This window comes from Schistocerca americana, chromosome 10 (genome assembly GCF_021461395.2).
Source record: "Schistocerca americana isolate TAMUIC-IGC-003095 chromosome 10, iqSchAmer2.1, whole genome shotgun sequence".
NCBI classification, from domain to species: Eukaryota; Metazoa; Arthropoda; class Insecta; order Orthoptera; family Acrididae; genus Schistocerca; species Schistocerca americana.
The window spans coordinates 179,334,184-179,354,177 of NC_060128.1; the positions used below are offsets into that span (position 1 = coordinate 179,334,184).

At 39.5% G+C, this 19,994-nt stretch overlaps 1 protein-coding gene across 2 annotated transcripts in view; it reads left to right on the top strand.

Moving 5' to 3' along the window:
• Positions 1–19,994, top strand: part of LOC124552732 (eukaryotic translation initiation factor 4B-like) — a 46,215-nt gene that overhangs the window by 15,991 nt on the left and 10,230 nt on the right. For both annotated transcript variants that reach the window (XM_047127074.1, XM_047127075.1), the window contains exons 5-7: positions 349–540; positions 6,521–6,806; positions 7,908–8,104. In XM_047127074.1, the coding sequence (XP_046983030.1) occupies positions 349–540; positions 6,521–6,806; positions 7,908–8,104 (675 nt within the window). The remainder of the gene's footprint in view (positions 1–348; positions 541–6,520; positions 6,807–7,907; positions 8,105–19,994) is intronic.

Here is a 19,994-nt window from a genome sequence, read left to right on the forward strand (position 1 = left end):
GGGGGGGGGGGGGGGTGCCTGTAGAAACATCTTGTTATTTTTCACGGAGCACTTATTCACTGCCCATGAAACACAATTTGGGAATCCCTGCTATGAAAGTGTGAAACAGTGAACTAACCCTTTCTGCTAGCTTTACGTGGGTACGGAGGAAGAAAGAAAATGGTTACGCCTTCCTTCGATCGTGTATTTCATAACTCCTGTGATGCATTTTTTGTGGATATTTTAGTGTTCAGTTTCAGTACTATTACAGAGCAATATTTTATGTTCTTTAACTTCTTATTATGGAAAATCTATTTTCTTGTTAAGTCTTGTCCATTTACATATATTTCAGTAACAGTTGTCTTTCAGGTCAGAGGAGAGGCTTTGGCGACCGCTTCGGTGATAGAGATCGGGGCGGTTTCGGGTCTCGCGAAAGATTTGGAGACCGGGGTGGTTTCCCTTCATCTGGAGGCGGGCGGTTCGAAGACAGAGACCGTAGAAGCTTTGGACCCCGAGGCTTCGACGAGAGAGATGGCCCGCGCAGAGATGACTTCCCATCAGGTTAGTTCAACGGCATTATAGTGGTCCGTGTTATACTTTTGCGGCATCAATTAACAAACGCTTTTAAGATTTATGGACGTTAGAAACAAGTTTTTCTCGGTATTGTGATTGCTAGCGTGAAAGTTCTGGCAAGTTGTTTTTGTAGTGTGTGGACAAATGAATTGTATTTACAGTTCACACGGTCGATTGACAATCTTCTCAAAGATGCACATCTCGTCTATTCAATCATTGAATAATATACTCTTTATCTTGTTGCCACAGTTGGTGTTGTATAGGCTGCACTTATTACTGAGAGGCAGCCTGTGTCAATTATGGGAGGGAGGAAGGAGGTGGATGGTAGGTGGTTCGAAATGAGTTATCTACAGGAAACTCTTTGTGAATTCTGATCTGAGATGACTATTTGTGTATTCCGAAATGGAATGATTAGTATTGGTGCAGGATGTCGTCTGCCATGCACTGTATGGTGGCTTGTGGAGTGTGTATGTAGATACAGATTACAGAATATGGAACAGCTTATCCAGGCTGGACTGTTAATGGATCCGCCAGTGTTAGTGAAATATGAGAATAGGATGGGGAGAGAAAGGTGGTTCACATTTGAATTAGCTGGCGGCCAGTCGGAGAGAGCAGACGCTGAGGCAGGTGACACAAGGCTGTCTGCTTCATCTGAAACCTCATAAATGAGGTCTTCTGCCCTGTGCCAAAGCTGGAAGTTGAGAGACAGGGACTTCACTGGCTTCTGCCCCCAGGAAGTGGCCAGGAGGAACTCTGGGTCGTCTTTCTCTTTTGCCTCTCTAGTGGCTAGGCCACGATATGGACACTTTCAGTGCATTCAGTGGCTTTTACTGTAAAGAACTGCTACTATACTTATGGGACAGGTTGGTTGGCCACATGGTCACTGCAAGAACTTGGCTATGTTCTAAGCCTGTAGCTACATGTATGAAAAAAAAAATTTAATGTAGAAATGAATTATGCCCGATAACCCAGGCATCCAGTATAGTGTCTTACTGTGAACAATTGAATAATGTGGTCATAGTCACCATCAATGGCTGTGTCAGATGTGCAGTTGCTGTGGCAGCTAAACGATGCTACTTTGGTGGCTGTACCAAATACTTGTCTGCCATACTGTTTGAGCAATAAGAAGTTTTTTGTCCTAAAGACCATTGCAGATTTCCTCTCTACCCCCTCTCTGTTGTCAGATGCAGCCATCAAAACAAGAAAAGGAATTGTCATTCAGTACCAGTCATCATTACTTGGTTCCAGTCAACTGATTTGTAGAAAACGAGTTGTAGCATGTCAGCTGGTGAAACCTCTTCCATAATAAGCTAAATTGCCTTGCCTACTGCAGTGATTTATTGTGCTATCAATGATGAATGAAGAGGTATGAATGATTTAAGCATATAAGCCACAAGAAGTAAATTTTACAGGAGGGCAAAATAAAGATTTAGAAAAACCAATAAATGAAATTAATAGGTATTAATGATTTAGAATATGCATACATTACTGCACCATCTGTTGAAAAAGCAGTAAACCATTTCACCAGTAGATGCACTAGCTATACTCAGTTGATTTATAGAGAAATCTCCTTTTCAAGGCAGTGAGACGTCTTCAAATATTAAATTTGGATTGCCAACCTGTCAAACAAATACAGCTCTGTAGTATTTGTATTGTATTTAATTTATGAATGAAAAATTCAAAATTGTGACTGTACCTCTATAAGAGCATCCACAGTGTTGTGCTTTCCATGTACAGATACATTGTTCTGCCAAGTGATGACAAAAGAATCAACTAACATTCGGTTTCATAGTTCGGCTTCAGCTCCCAGAGACTGACTGTGTGTGTGTGTGTGTGTGTGTGTGTGTGTGTGTGTGTGTGCCAGCCAGCCAGTCATTTATTTTTTTTTACAAAGGCCTTGTTGGCCAAAAGTTTATTTTGCGACAGTCTTTTTGTTGCGCCTTGAAACTATGCTTTTCATAATATCGTTACATTCCACCCTGGATTTTCCATCGTTAAATTTATATCCATTTACATTACACCTAATGCACTATCAAGAAATGTTTCTGTCACAGAAAGTAAATATGCAGGTATTACTTAGTTTTTCTAATAGAACATATTTAATAGTGACTTAATGCTTTTTTTTTTTCCTTCCAGAAAATATCATAAGCAATTATGCATCAAATTGTATAGTCAGTTATCTTCCTTAACAACATGAACTCTTGTTCTGTTAATGGCTGCGTGAGCATGGTCACTAGGTTATTTTCTCTCTTGTTTCTTGCTACATAATTGTACACTTCAGTTGAAGTGTGTAGTGACTTTGTTTGCCATCCCTTAATATTCTCTCTGTGGTTATTGACTTGTCAGAATTTACTGTCCAGTTACCATGTACAGTGATGGTGCTCATTTATAGTGGGGCATGTCCTATAGCTGGCATCATTTCAAGACATAATGTTGCACTTTAGTACGGTGACTGCCATAAGAAACTCATTCTTAGAATGATTACCACTTAATGCCATGGGTATGATCCTTCCCCAAAGCACTCAGCTGCGGTACATAGCAAGCTGGTTTGTCGGGTGGAAGGATAGTAAACAGTCAGATTACGGGTACGGTCACAAAGTTCTTTGCTTTGTGTGCCTCTTAAAATTCTGACACACTTCACTCGACTTAAAATATGCTAAGCTGAGTTGAACAGTCAACTATTTGTAATAAATGGAATTTACTGTATTTCAAAGGCATCTACTATGATGTGCAGTGTAAGTATAACTTTGTTTAAAAATTGTGCCAAGTCTCTCTACATGTTATGATTGGTACATCACTGATTTAGTGTCCTGGTTGCTAATCTTAGAAATAGAATTTGTACGTTTTTCTCTAATGTTATTTGGTATATTGTGAAAGTCTCCTTGAAATACGTATGCTAGACCACAGTGAAACGTGTTTTGAAAAGAGAGCCACAATGTTTGCTAATATTGTTACAGTTTATAAGGAACTTGGTGTAAGTTCATGGGCAAAATATTGGTTGCCCACTTAAAAAGATCATACTAATTACTTCGGAGTACAGTTGTGATAGGGTGGCTATTATTCTTCATGTACATAAATGCTCTGATGGGCAATGTGAGCAGCAATCTCTGCCTGTTTTCTGCTGATGCTGTGGTGTACAGTAAGTTGGCATTGTTGAGTGAGTGTAGGAGGACGCAAGTGACTTAATAATCATGTCAATTAAATATCTGTGTAACACTGCAAAGCGATATGAAATGGCACTGGCATGTAAGGCTTCTAGTGGGGAAGGCAAATTGCTGATTTGGTTTATTCAGAGAGTTTTATGAAAGTGTTTTTCATCTGTCAAGGAAACTGCATGCAGGACACTAGTACAACCTTTTCGTGAGTGCTGATAGTGTGTTTGGGATCCACACCAGGTCAGATTAAAGGGAGACATTGAAGCAATTCAGGTGGGCTACTAGATTCTAGATTTGTTACTGGTGAGTTTGATCAAATAAGAGTATTACGGAGGTGCTTTGGGAAATCGAGCGGAAATCCCTGGAGGAAGGACGCAGCTCTTTTCAAGGAACGCTATTGAAAAAAAGTAGAGAACCAGCACTTGAAACTGACTGCAGATTAATCCTTCCTACAACTGCCAATGTACATTTTGCTTAAGGACCATGAAGACAGAATGCGAGAAATCCTTTTCATAATTCTGTCATTGTTTCATTCTGGATTTTACATTGTTGGGCATGATATTATGGCACTTATGGTCCATAGGAATGTGCGGCAGTTGTTGTATTACGTCACACTAGTTAAGATGATTTTTCTGTGTTGTATGTACAGTGAAGCACCGCCATTACACTTTTCAAGGGTCTTCAAAAAATTGTATAAAATGTGAGAAATAACTTTTTAAGCTGTAAGAGTTCCTTGTGGTATACCCCCGTGTTTTTTCAACCTTTATGTATGACATATGAGCATAAAAGGCATCAGAAGACTGGTCAGGGACTTGTTTATTATCTAATACAGGTTTATTATCTAGTAAAAAGTAGCAACATTTGACTCAATTTCATATGTCATAATCAATGTTTTTGAAAGCTTGCAGCTGTCATTCATTATTTAAATAATGAAATACTGTGCTAGTTAAGTATTTTTTTCATGGTTAGTACAATGCGTTTTGAGAATTTTTGTCATTGTCAAGTGCAAATATGTAAGAGGGTAATCCCAAAAGTAAGGTCTCCTTTTTTTTTTTTATAAGTACATAGACCTGCTTATTTCTACAACGGTTTACATCAGTTTACAGCTTGAACATTTAGCTATTTTTCGACGTAATCACTATTTCTGTCTATGCATTTTTGTAGACGCTGTGGCAGTTTTTGTATGCCCATGTCATACCAGCTCGCCGCCATGCTGTTAAGAAAGTTATGAATCTCTTCTTTCACCTCGTTGGAGCTGGATTGCTGGGACCACAATTAACGCTGACAGGTTCTGTGAGACTCTGAAAAAACTCAAATGGGCAATTCAGAACCGGAGAATACGAATGTTGAGCAAGGGCATACACATTCTCCATGACAGCCCTTGTCCACATATTGCTCGGCAAACCGTTGCTCCTGCAACAGTTTCAGTGGAACATAATCACCCACCCACCCTATAGTCCTGACTTTGTGCCCAGTGACTCAGCTGTTCCCTAGGTTAAAAGATCATTTGGCCGGAAAGTGGATTCAGCTCCGGCGACGAGGTGAAAGAAGAATTTCATAGCTTTCTGAGCATCATGGCGGTGAGCTGGTATGACATGGGCATACAAAAACTGCCACATCTACAAAAATGCATTGACAGAAATGGTGATTATGTCGAAAAATAGCTAAATGTTCAAGCTGTAAACTGATGTAAAACATTCTAGCAATAAAATGGTCTATGTACTTATAAAAAAAAAATAGGAAATTTTACTTTTGGTATTGCCCTCGTACGTAAGTATTTTGTGTGGTGTTTGAATGTGTTATTCTGTGTCTCTTGCACTGTAGTCACCTTTTTTGGGTTATCAGGTACTGTGCCTCCTCAGTTATGTGGAAAACCCAAACACGTTAACTATCACTCACATTGTTTGTGTAACATCACAAAAAATACATACATGAATATTGCACTTGACAGCGAGACTAATTTCTAGAAAGCCGTTTTGCTCAGCATGGAAAAAAAATTATGTTTAAAGTAAAAACATTTGAGCAACACAACATGAATGATTGTATAAACTAGAATTACAAGTGGCCAAACGCGGAAACACACTAAATATGGCTTAACAAAGGTGTCACAATGATCACAACAATCAAGCAGTTCAAATCTGCTGAGTAGAGTGCCCTGGTGTCAAGTAACTTAACCATGTAATATTTGAAAACACAATTGGACAGCCAACATCATCCTAGCATAATTTTTTCTCCATGAACATTTTTCTGTAATGTGTAAATTGTGGGAAAATTATAAATATGTTGATGCAAAATAGGGTGCAAATTAACATTGTGGGCACAGGAAATTTGACAGGAATGATAAGAAATGTCTTAAACAGTGGGAAAATGTTAATTCTGGGATTGTAAAAGGGGGGGGGGGGGCGTTATACTGTATTTTTATGGTTCCTATGAATGTCTTTGAAGTCAGCAGACTTTATAGTTTCTAAATGGCAGTAGTGGTATCGCTGAAAAATTCGTCATATTGTGTGCTTTTGATTTTTGTTCAAAAAGTGAAGTGAAGTGAAGATGAGAAATGTGTGGAGCAGATTATTTACAAGTTCTTGACAAATCAACAGATCTTGGAAATAAAGCGTTTGATGCTCATTCATATTGCACACCATCTGAAAATGATAGTAATTCTAGACTTCTTGAAGGTGAATTGCTGCCTACATTCATCATATTGTTTTCACAGATTTTGTAGTTATGAGGGATTCTATTGCAGGTACATCAGGAAAGGAGTCAGTGTGAGTGAATGAAATTTTTAACTGAGTATGTCGCAATGTTTCATGCAGGTGAGCCATCACAGAGGCCACGGCTGAACTTGCAACCCCGCACAAAACCTCTGGAGGAAGTCGCCGCTCCCATTGCGAAACCTCCCGAGCCAGCACCGGCTACTGGCGCGAAGGCTGCCTCGGTATTTGGTGGGGCTAAGCCCGTGGATACGGCAGCCCGAGAGCGGGAAATAGAAGAGCGTCTGGCTCGCGAACGCGGAATGTTGGGAGTCGGTGCTGGCGGACCCCCAAGTACAGCAAGGGACTCCCGTGGTCGCGAAAGGGACTGGGATCGAGACCGGGACAGGTAAGAAGTTTCAAATTGCAAGGAACACTTGTATGTTAATTTATTTGTGGCACACAGATTCTCTTTCTTCCCACGCCACTTCTTCAAATCAGTTGTGACTGCACTGTTTACACACACACACACACACACACACACACACACACACACACACACACACACACACACACAAAATCTCTCTCTCTCTCTCTGACTCTGGTAAAGGAAAGGAAAGGAGGGGAATAAATGTTGCATTTTAAGTAGTTTCTTTTTCTGCAGTGTTGTGGTCTTTTTTTAATGTATTGTAATTTTGATTTCTGCCTTTGACTAATTTCTTTTCTGTTGCCCATTCCATAGCTTTCAAAACCATTACTTTTTCTGTCTTATCCTCTTTCATTAGAATCAGCTCCTCACTTTAGTGTAGCAGAGCAGGAGTGACCAGTTCTTTAATATCGCCATTCTCTCCCTCTCTTTCTCTCTATCCTTCCTTGTTTAGTTTCCCATTGACATTTGTTGACGTTAGTTATTTCCATAGTATATTTATTTATTTATTTGTTAAAGTATTCAAACACTTTGTACTATGTAGCTAAGTAGTGGAAAGATATATTTTTCAGCATTACATTTCAAATGTAGGTGCTTAGGTAATTTCGAATATATGAAATTAAAATCATTAGAGTCATACAGTGTGTACTTTTTGTATGTAATAGTAGAACTTAACTCGTCATACGCCAAAAATAAGAGGATTTATATATGTAGTTTGTCAACTAATCAGCCCCCAGAAGTGAAAAACTTAGCCCTGTGGCCTACTCCTTGACAAAAATTTTAACACAGAGTAGTGGTTTTCAACACCAAATGTTCTAAGATGTGTGTGGAAGGGATGAGATTTACTATAAATGGTCTGTTTTCACAATTGTGTTGTTAAATATTTTTTCATGTTATTGGCTTTTGTTTATAAGAAAATGTTCTACCTTGAAAATAAGCTCATGAAAGATATTAGAATTACTACCGATGTCATTCTAGTACACAGATCTTGCAACTCCTTGGTAATGTTTTGAAAATTTTGCAAACATCGGGCTTCAGTTTCTGAGAATGGTGCAGTCATTTGACTTTCTGTGGCAACAACAGGTTCTCCAGTACGAGCAGCGATCGCCGGCGCGAGGACTCCTGGCGGAATCCCCCTGCAGGGACCGGTGGAGACTCGAGTGACGGCGGACGCACTAGCCCGTACGGGAGCGACAGGGGCCGGCGGGCGGAGCAGGGCCGTGGCGGGGGCAGTGGGCAGAGCTCTCTGGACCGGCAGTCGCAGTCCCGGTCCTGGTCCAGTAAGTCAGCAGTAGCTGGGATCAAGTGACTTGCTAAGCAACTTGTGATAATGCTAATGTGTGCAGGACAGTTGGAGTGGATTGGGGCAGGGTGCATTTATATGTTGAAGCAACACTTACACTTGTATCAAAGAACAGTGTGTTCTGGCACTGAAAGGTAATGCTATGCAAATGGCTTGTGCATGGACAGGTTAACAGTAATTGAACCAAAGTTACATTTCCTCAGGCAGTATTGCGAGAACAACGAAATTTTCACTCTGCAGTGGAGTGTGCGCTGATACGAAATTTTGTGGCAGATTAAAACTGTGAGCTGGACTGAGGCTCAAATGCGGGACCAGAATTAGTCTTGGTCTGGTGCACAGTTTTAATCTGACTGAAGTTTAATACTGTTAGACTCTGCACTTTTGATGCAAGAAGTGGCAGAGAAATATTTTATACAGCGTGAGATTGAATTACAGTCTCATGACACCTATGTGATGAACTGATCTGATTCTCTGTTGTGTCCCATTCGGAAATGGTGCAATGATACTACTGCTGTCTCAGTTGTCAGTTTTGCTTTAACACCACTTTGTTTCTTGTCTTGAGATAAATTATAGCAGAAAAGCAGTCAGCTAAATGGGAAGTTTTTCCCCTATTTGCAAAAATTCAGATTGCATCAGCAGAGTACCAGGAAGGCACAGGAATGACACAGTATTTAACCCTACAAGAAAGGCGCATGAATATTTGAACATGTTGAAGGACCTATGCCCACCTCTTGCCACAGGATGCAGTCAAGTGTTTGTCGACAAATGGAAGCATTAACACCCAGCTTAAAGATCAAAGCAGTTGTTTGAGCATGTGGGTGTCTCCATATGATAGTTTGTAGTCATGCAATGCAGAAACATGTCTTTGGCCCTAGCATAATGTGTGTACACCCCCCCCCCCCCCCCCCCCCAAAAAAAAAAAAAGACACACACACAAAGAAAAACCAAATCTGGCAACTTTTATGATAAATTGGGCATCATTGGTGACAGAAAGGTAAGAGTTGCCAAGTCATCAGAGCTATTGCTTCAAACACTAAACTGAATGCACTCTACGTCTATAATCAGCAAAATTAATGCAAGAGAAATTTTTGCTTGTAACTTCTGCAGCAGTTTACCACATTCTTTGTATGGAATAGTGTTGCAACGCAACTCCTTCAACCTCATTTTTATAACAAAATTTTACTTTCCCATTTCTAGGATTTTGACATAACTGGTAAGTAATAGATCCCTTCTTGTACTTGTACAGTAATGCAGTTTTCTATGTTGTTTTAAGTTAAAGAAGAAAGAAATTGATATTAAGTTTTCAGATGGAAGTTGAATTGAATTTGAATATGTAATGTTTTGTCAAGACCATTGATGGAGGTGACAATATGCTAATAAACACTGCCAGAATTATTCAGCTACTTTGAAGAGTCATCAAGAACTGCAACTATTGACATTTTTCTTGCCCGTGGCTGATGAGTGCTGAACTGATTTTTCATAGACAAATGGAACTCCTTTTCAATCAGTACAGTGAAATAAGGTTACAGTATCATTGTTGACCAGCTATTTAATCTACTACAGGGGCCTGAATAAAGACTCACTCTTGACTATACCTTTTTGAAAACAGCAGACCAAAGGTGTCTGAATGCTCTCTCTCTCTCTCTCTCTCTCTCTCTCTCTCTCTCTCTCTCTCACACACACACACACACACACACACACACACACACACACACACACACACACACACACACACAGAGAGAGAGAGAGAGAGAGAGAGAGAGAGAGAGAGAGAGAGAGAGAGAGAGGGGGGGGGGGGCAGCTTTGTGGTTTGTAATTTTCTCTAAGGTGTAGTTTCATGTCTATTGAGTTTTGATACTAAAATCTCTGAAATTAATACCTTCCAAAAAGCGCTTGTCTGTGCCAATCGCAGAGGAAGTCGTCATTTGGAAGGAAAGCAAATATCAGTTCTTGGGTGTGGACTGGAAGTTTTCCAATCTTCTAGTACTGCAATCTGAGCTGAGACACTCATTTTGAGTTGCAAGGCTCTATGCATTTTACTGCTTTTTGTTGCTGTAGTTCATTTGTACTATCGTATATATTTCTTTGCCTTTAACCTTTCTCCTTGGTTTTGTGTGTTTTGTATTCTTAGATTTTCCTTTGAATGTAATAGTCCACGTAAATTTGATTTCAGCCAAGGTTCCTTAGTACATTTTTTTTTTAAAAATAGCCTTTTTTCCATGTGTAAAATGCAGGGTAACGTGAGAAATATCTTACATAATCACCACAGATTTTTATATAATTTTGTATTCTTGCTCATTTCAATGGTTAGTACAAAAAGCGATATAAACATAAATAAACCTAAGTTTCCGGTTTTGAAGCCCCATTAAACAAAATGTATATTTTAAGAATGGCAGCACAGTGGCACACACTATTTAGAAATGTGTTATATTGTTCGTCCTGTGTGTTCATTACATAACAAATAACTGCCATGTTAATTTCCTTCCGAAAAGCAGTTATCTGTGTAAAACGGCAGAGGAAGTAGTCATTCGGAAGGAAAGCAAAGTCAAGTCTTAGGTGTGGGTGGAAGTTTTATTATCTTCTTGTACCACAGTCTGAGTTGGAAAAATTTAGTAGTTTTATTAGTGCTAGAGAGCTACAAAATATTAACTTCTCCTTTTTTCCAAATACAGTTAATGTTTTGGTGGTTGTGATACCATACTTGGAAGATGCATAGAACTGGAATGAGAATACTTTTGGAATAAATATCAGTAAGGATAGATGGAAACTCACCACATAGAGGAGACATTCCTTGCCAATTGTGCACATTTAAAATCAGATTAGGATATGTTTTAGCTATCTAGGTCATTTTCAGGTATATGAGCCAAGACTCCAGGTGTTGGGAGCAGAGGTGGAAAGGAATATGATTTGACAACCCTGAAACAAGAAATACACACACACACACACACACACACACACACACACACACACACACACACAGAGAGAGAGAGAGAGAGAGAGAGAGAGAGAGAGAGAGAGAGAGATGGGGGAGGGGGGTCGTTATGCTGTCTATTACTACCTCATGCCTGTGGCTCACGCCCCTTAAAAGACCTAGTTGCAAGTCTTGAAGCCCTGCCCCGTATATTGTCCCACTACTATTTAATTCCAGGCCTGTCAAAGTTTTCTTGTCTCCTCAATGACAGGGACACCTGTGAAAGTAACCATATGGTCTGCCATCTTAACTGCAATCACTGTTTGATATTCTGTGTGGATGTGACCATTAAAAAGTTGTCTGCACACGAATCACCACTGCCAGACAGTGAATGAGAGACCACACAGCTGCCGAGTATGGCAGCGACTGCTCCACAGCTCATGCCACATGGGTTGTTCTTTCCATTGACACCAGTTTTTCTGCCTTGCACATGCCACAACCTTAACTAGTCCCTTTCCTCCACCTGCCTCCTGCTCCCACGGCAGCCTCGCACTCACCTTCTACCCCTCTCTCCCCCCCAAGCCCACCTGCATAGGTCAGTCCCCTTTCTTGTTTCTCTTCTCTCCCCATTTGCTCTCGAGCACAGCCTCACAGTGCCGCACCTAGCAGTCATCCTGTCCCTGCATACTCCTCAGGCACCACGGCAGCATCTTCACCCACCCTTTCCCTGCCATCCTACCTGCCCCGTGCCTCTTCCATACCCCACTGCTCATCCCAGCCAATATTGCTACTCATTACTTTACCCAATAATTACATTTGTTATTTTGATTTGCTGTTCAACACCTCTTCCATGTAATCCTAATTCCTACTGTTGTCCCATCTCTGATTACCACTTTGCTTGTGCCCAGCAAAGAGAAGCAGACGTCCCAGTGTGAGTGAAGTGAATGTGGAGCATGTACGAGAGTCATTCATAAGGAGTCCAAAGAAATTGGTTTGTTGTGCATCCCGTGAACTCGAAATGGCTCCAGTGACAATGTGGAAACTCCTGCGACAGAAACTGTTTATCAAACCATTCAAATTAGAGCTAGTGCAGAAGCTTAGTGAAGATGGTAAAGACGAGCGTTTTGAGTTTTGTTCGCATTGCAACAATTGAATGTGGGTGGGGATGGCAGTGTTGATAACTTGATTTTTAGCGACGAACCCACTTTTCATACTAATGGGAAAGTGAATAGGCATAATTGTCAAAGCTGGGTTACCAAGCATCCACACAAATGCATTGAATTTGAGTGTGATTCCCCAAGGGTAAATATTTTTTGTGCCTCGTCAAGTCGAAAACTGTACAGACCATTCTTCTTCGCCAAGAGCAGTCACTGGATGTTGCTACTCGGACATGTTGCAGCAATGGCTGATGCCTCAAATGGAATCGAACTCTCCATTCATCTTTCGACAGGATGGGGCTCCACCCCGTTTTCATCGTGAAGTTCGTGGGTACCTGCACACTGAGCTGCCGCATTATGCATCAGCTGCTACAGAAGGAGACAGCTGTTTCATGAAATGGCCTCCCCAATCACCAGATCTCACTCTGTGTGACTTTTTTCTGTGGGGGAACGTTAAAGATCTGGTGTATGTACTGCCTCTAGCACGTGATGTAGCAGAGCTCCGGGATAGAGGGCAACTGCCACAGCCGACAATTCCGTGCTGGGATGGCAATGGCAAAAATTTGATTACCGTATTGACGTCTGCCGGGTCACTCATGGTTTGCTTATCAAATGTTTGTAAAAAAAAAACTTCAAATGTTTCTCTTCAAAATGCAGTATGTATGACATCTGTACAATGTTTAGTTCTTCTGCAATGAATAATTGAAAGTGTTCCCGGACTTTATGTACACCCCGTATAATATTTTACCAAAATTTTGGGTTTCGAATCTCCATAAACTGATATTCGTGTATAAAGAATGGCAATGTGCAGCAGGATATGTTGTGAAGAAGGCTGTTATGTTGCTGCAACTTTTGTTGTGTGTTTCAGTTACATAAAGCTTCTAATTATATTAAGTACCTTCCAAAAAGCGCTTATCTGTGCCAAATCGCAGAGGAAGTCGTCATTTGGAAGGAGAATAAAGAAAAATCAGTTCTTGGGTGTGGACATGAAGCTTGATAATCTTCCTGTACCTCAATCTGAACTGAAACAGTTACTAGCATCAGTTCCATTCAGTTATCTTGGGAAATTATAGAATGTGTTTCCTAAGTCATCAAACAGAGCAAGAAATTGAATGCTTTCATTAATTATGCTATTACCTTACTTAATATTTCTTGCTGTGTATTGACTCTGCAGCTATCATTATGTCTTCTTAGTCTCTTCTTTATTTCCTTTGGGTGTCAGGTGTGAAAATGAAAGTATCATGGTAGTATTAATTTAGATAATGCCATGCTGTGGGGTACATGACAATAATTGTTAAAAGGTGCTAATGAATTTCAATCACAAATGTGGTATTGGACGTTTGTACTATTACCTTTAGATAAAATTTTTGGCTGCTTGTGCCCCGGGCATTGCAGTTGTTCTATGCAATTTCAAGGTCTCCTTTACATTTTTTTGCATTTGTTTCCTCATTTCACTTTTTTACTGTTGTTTCATGACCTTATAGTTTTCTTTTGTTAAAAAGTTAAGTTTGGCTCAGAATTCCTGACCAGTACTTACGCAATCAAGCAAAATTTTTCATTACTGCTACTAGACACACACATACACATTCACAAAATAAATTAGTTACACATTTGTTTTATTTTTGTAACTGTTTGGTAATTGACTTTGCAGTAACACACAGTGGTGGGAAGTACATTTAGGTTTCTTAATTGCCAAATTGTTTTAGGCGAATTCTCTTAACTGTGTACATGCGTAAGTCATACTTGAAGCAAGGTACCTCCTGCGAAAACAGCTTTTGAATTGTCTCGGATAATTTCAGTAGGATACAGCAGGAAATACATTGTTTGATTCAGAAGTATCTGGGCACCTGTATGTACTGTAGAGTTAACCATTAGATGTAACGAGAGGTGGGCTCGTTAAAGTACAAGGAGCCTGGGGTTATTAGGTTGTCACTAGAAAAGTAATAACTTCAGAATGTGTCAGTCAGCAGAGTTCAGTGACTTCAAACATGGACTAGTTATTGGATGTTACTTGGGTGACAGATCTATCAGAAACATTTCAACCTTTTTAAAGACACCTGAGGCAACTTTTGGTACTATGATCGTGAACTGTAAATGTAATAGAATGATGACAGCCAGAGACTAGACAGATCTTGTGTTTTTGTGGGCAGAGACTGTCAAGTATTGTGGAAGGTGGTTGTGAAAAATGGCATGAAATCAACAGGAGTGCCATATGTTACCAGTAGTCCACCTAGCACAATGGCTGTGCATAGTGTTCAAAGAACAGGGTACAGTGGCTGAGCAGCTCCACTTAAGCGGCACATTTCTGTTGTAGATGGTAAGCAAAGCTTTCAGTGGTGTAAAGAGTGATACCACTGGATAATGGATGACCGGAAATGAATGATTTGCAGTGATGAGTCATGCTACACCCTGAAATACTCCAGTGGAAGTGTTTGGGTTTGACGAATGCTTGGATAATGTTAGCTGCTATCGTGTATAATGCTAACAGTGAAGTATGGAGGAAGTGGTGGTACAGTTTCGGGTGTGGTCCCCTTATTACAATTAAGAAAACACTAAATGTAGGAGGTTATTAACATTTTTCACAGCATTGTGAACTGCCTACAATAGGTGAACATTTCGGAGACTATGATTGTATCTGCATGGCATTGAATCTTGTCATAAAGCAGAATCGAGGAGACTGTGGTTTGTGGACAATAACGTTCATGAAATGTACTGGCTTTCCCAGAGCCGTGACCTGAATCGAGAGGAACACCTTCGTAGTGAGTTAGAACGTCAACTTTACTCCAGACCAACCTTCTCCGGTTTTGGATGTTGAGGAAGACCAGGTTGCCATCCCTTGAGAGACATTGACACACTTCATTGAAAGTCTACCCAGCACAATCAAGCTGACGTAAAGACAAATTGTGAAATGCCCCCTGGTTTGCTTATCAAATGTTTGTAAAAAAAACCTTTAAGTGTTTCTCTTCAAAATGCAGTATGTATGACATCTGCACAATGTTTAGTTCTTCTGCAATGAATAATTGGAAGTGTTCCCGGACTTTATGTACACCCCATATAATATTTTACCTAAATTTTGGGTTTCGAATCTCCATTAACTGATACTTGTGTATTAAGAATGGCCATGTGTAACAGGATATGTTGTGAAGAAGGCTGTTATGTTGCTGTAACTTTTGTTGTGTGTTTTAGTTACATAAAGCTTCTAATTATGTTAAGTACCTTCCAAAAAGCGCTTATCTGTGCCAAATCGCAGAGGAAGTCGTCATTTGGAAGGAGAATAAAGAAAAATCAGTTCTTGGGTGTGGACATGAAGCTTGATAATCTTCCTGTACCTCAATCTGAACTGAAACAGTTACTAGCACCAGTTCCATTCAGTTATCTTGGGAAATTATAGAATGTGTTTCCTAAGTCATCAAACGTGTTCAGTAATGAGTGTTCAGATAATTTTGATCGGGCAGTGTGTTTTGCACATACCCTGGACAACACAATGATTGAACTTGATTTTATATCTGAGTAATCCACATTTAAAGACTAGGGTAAAAACAGTAGTCGTTCTGTTCTTTGCTGTGAACTGGCCAGGCTGACCAGGTTCACACAAAGGATGTATTATTTTACTTGAATATTCAGAACTTTTCAGTTTTGGGTTTCGAATCTCCATTAACTGATACTTGTGTATTAAGAATGGCCATGTGTAACAGGGTATGTTGTGAAGAAGGCTGTTATGTTGCTGTAACTTTTGTTGTGTGTTTTAGTTACATAAAGCTTCTAATTATGTTAAGTACCTTCCAAAAAGCGCTTATCTGTGCCAAATCGCAGAGGAAGTCGTCATTTGGAAGGAGAATAAAGAAAAATCAGTTCTTGGGTGTGGACATGAAGCTTGATAATCTTCCTGTACCTCAATCTGAACTGAAACAGTTACTAGCACCAGTTCCATTCAGTTATCTTGGGAAATTATAGAATGTGTTTCCTAAGTCATCAAACGTGTTCAGTAATGAGTGTTCAGATAATTTTGATCGGGCAGTGTGTTTTGCACATACCCTGGACAACACAATGATTGAACTTGATTTTATATCTGAGTAATCCACATTTAAAGACTAGGGTAAAAACAGTAGTCGTTCTGTTCTTTGCTGTGAACTGGCCAGGCTGACCAGGTTCACACAAAGGATGTATTATTTTACTTGAATATTCAGAACTTTTCAGTTGATACTATCTCAAAGGAAAGGAAGATGCAGCCCCACACCTTGTCAATATGTGATTGTGGTCCCACTCCCTTCTTCAGTGTCGTAAAGTGCATGCCTGGAAGCTGAAAGGTCACAGATTGACACCTTTTTAGATCTTGAAATTTTTCATTCTGCTTTTACCTAGACCTTCACCTTTTAGTGATGTGAATGTATGCCAGAAATGACACATGGTTTGAATTTCACATTGAACTGCGTGTCATCTTTCCCTGCTAGCGTTACTGTGCAGGCTACGAAAGTGCATCCAATCGAAAGAGTTGCACTGGCCAGCTGAATAGCCCTCAGGGACTCCCAGCTAATCACACTATAAAACTATTTTATGTGAATTTGTTATTGTTTTATTTTATGTGACATCTCCTTCAGTGCCTTCTGATAAGGATATACCTGTGGAGGTCATCATTTGAAAGGAGAGCAAATGATCACTTCTCTTGTGTGGACATGGAGCTGTACAGTCTGTGTCAGCTTGAGCTGGCACACTTACCTTAAGAGGGAGCACGAAAATATTGTTTTCTCCTGTTGTCAAATGCAGCTAAGGTTTTGTTGCAGGGTGTATATGCCCTGGGATGTATGCTACAAGTGCAAAGTTTTTCATTGTTTCAGTTTTCAGTTAAATTTTTGTAATCTTGACTGATAAGAATTGCGACTCAGCATCTCTACTATATGGTGAGTAGCAACTTTCCTTTTCATAATACTGAAACATAAAAGAGAATAACACCAAAATAAAACTTCAGGTGCAAAGAAAATGCACCATTTGAAACAACAAAACACAGTGCACCCACAAGAATCTGCCGACAGCAAAATGTCAAAGGCTTTAGGACGAAGACTATGAAGGGCAACAAACTGCTTTTGATAAGCGTGACATCACAACTGTTAACATTTCTAACAGGTTGCAGGAAAATATTGAGTGGTGGTTTCAGAAGCATTAATTTCAAAGTAAATTTCCTTCTATGCATGATGAATTATTTTACATGTGAGAATGTGCAGTGAACTACTTAAATCTCAAAGGTTTGTCATCTAAAACTTCTTTTTCAGGACCAAGCACTTACAAAAATTTCAGGCACATATGGCCAGCCCTTTATGCGATTATGTAAAATTTTACTGGCACATTTGTTAAAGGGTATCACATGCCAAAAAAGATGAGGCTTCAAGTTTAGTTTTTAATATTTATTTTAGTTATTTCATAGGTCACAAATTATGCGGTAATGGTGGCAAAAATATAATTATCCTTAAAAAAAAAGTGTGAGGAGTCCTTGAGCAATTGCACACGTACTTCTATTTTCTATGAAAAAGTCGACGTGCTTGACGGAATACATATTCAGTCATGGCTTTTTTAGTGCACAGCTTTGAACTTTATAATCATGTTTGCCAAAATTATTCAGCTGCTACAATTTAAACTGTGCTCTTTGGATACTGCCAAACAACACCCTCAGAAAAGACAACAAAAAGTTTTTCACCACTAGTCTTGCATGTGAAAGCTTATAGCTTTGCTTGTAGGTATACAGTATGTATATAAATGTTCCTATTGACTGACTATATCACGTGTCCTATGCTCCAAATATCTGCTGTCATTGAGTGGTTAGATCGCGTGATGTGAGGTATGATTGGCTGACAAAAGCACATCACACAGTGCAATCTAGATTTCAGTGCTTTGGAAGTTACAATACTGGTTTTGGTCTAATTCGTGGTTATACTGTATATTCATAATACAGAAATATGCAGTGTACATGTTGCTGTACATCAAAGATCTTTCCAGAACGTGTTTTTTACTGTTTCGTATTCCAGAGTGCTGGAAAGTTCAACACTGTTATTTAAAATCTTTACCATTCAAAGGATTGCTAAGTTTCACAGCTCTGAGAGAAAGTATATTGTCAGTTAACATAGGACAATTGTACTTTCACCCTTGAAAAAGTGTATTTTTAACTGGAAAATCGGGGAATTTTTTTCTTATCCACATATACACCCTGCTACAGCTGTGAGACTAGTTTCGGAGTACACCTACGACTTCAACATGATTAATATTAGAAGGTGTAGAGACATTTTTTTCCAAAATGTGTGTCTGAAAAATATTTAATGACTATCATAGATTAGGGGAAGAAATAAAAGTTTAAAAATTAAGTGTAATTGCACGTCAGATTCAGTGCCTTCCAAAAAGCGCTTATCTGTGCCAATCGCAGAGGAAGTCGTCATTTGGAAGGAGAATAAAGAAAAAGCAGCTCTTGGGTGTGGACATGAAGCTTGATAATCTTCCTGTACCTCAATCTGAGCTGAAACAGTTACCAGCACCAGTTCCATCCAGTTAGCATAGGAAATTATAGAATGTGTTTCCTAAGTTATCTAATAGCGCGAGAAATTTACTGCTTATGTTAATGTTTCTTGTGCTTATTTACTCTGCAGCTATTATGATGTCTCCTTTACTTCCCATCGTTGTCAGGTGTGAAAATGAAAGTATCATGGTAGTATTCATTTAGATAATGCTGTCCTGCATGATACATGACAATAATTGCCAAAAGGTGCTAATGAATTAATTATAAACGTGGTATTGGTGTTTGTACTACTACATTTATGTAAAATTTTTGGCTTCTTGTGCCCCAGCTCCACCAATTTTTTTTTAGATGTTTTTGTTTCATCTCAATTTACTGTTGTTTCATGACCTTATAGTTTTCTCTTGTTAAAAAAAGAAGTTCAGGGCAGAATCCCTGACCAGTACTTACGCTCACAAGGGAAAATTTTTCATTGCTGCTCCTGGACGGACACACACACACACACACACACACGTGCAAGATTAGCTTTCAGAACTAATAGTTTCCCTGATTGGAATGGTGGTTGGAGGTTAAACAGGAAGTATGGATCACTCAGGTGCACATGTTCTCTCTTGTTACTCCTTTGTATGATTACTTTCATTACTGTCAATCCAAAGTCAATTGCCACTGTACAAGGTGTGATCAGAAAGTAACAGTAATTTTTGTTCTTTAAGAATCTTTATTTATCATCAACTTTTTCCTCTTCGAAGTAATCGCCCTCAGATATAATACATTTGTACTAGAGCTTTTTCCAATCTCAGCAGCACTTCTTTAACTCAATTTTTGTTATGGTGCTTAGCTTCAACAATCCTGTTTTTTATGTTATCAAAGGTGCCAAAATGATGTATCTTTACATTTCTCTTCAGCCTAGGGAATAGAAAGAAGTTGTGGGTGGTCATGTACAATGAATACAGTGACTGAGGCAACATAACAGTTGTCTTTTGCCAAAAAATCCTGAACAAGCATTGAGGTGAGTGGGAGAGTTATCATGTGCGATTTCCATGAGTGCTTTTGCCACAATTCTGAAGGTTTTCTTCAGATTGCTTCACACAAATGGCAAATAACTTCAAGTAGTATTCCTTATTGACCATACAGCAATAAAGCACAAACTCATGATGTACATCGTAACTGGGGGGGGGGGGGGGGGGGGAGGAAACTGTGAGAAGGATCTACAATGTGATCGAACTTGTTGAATTATTTATTTATTTTATTTTTCCAGGCAGTTTCCACTGGGACAATTTGGCCTTGGTTTCTGTGTCACACC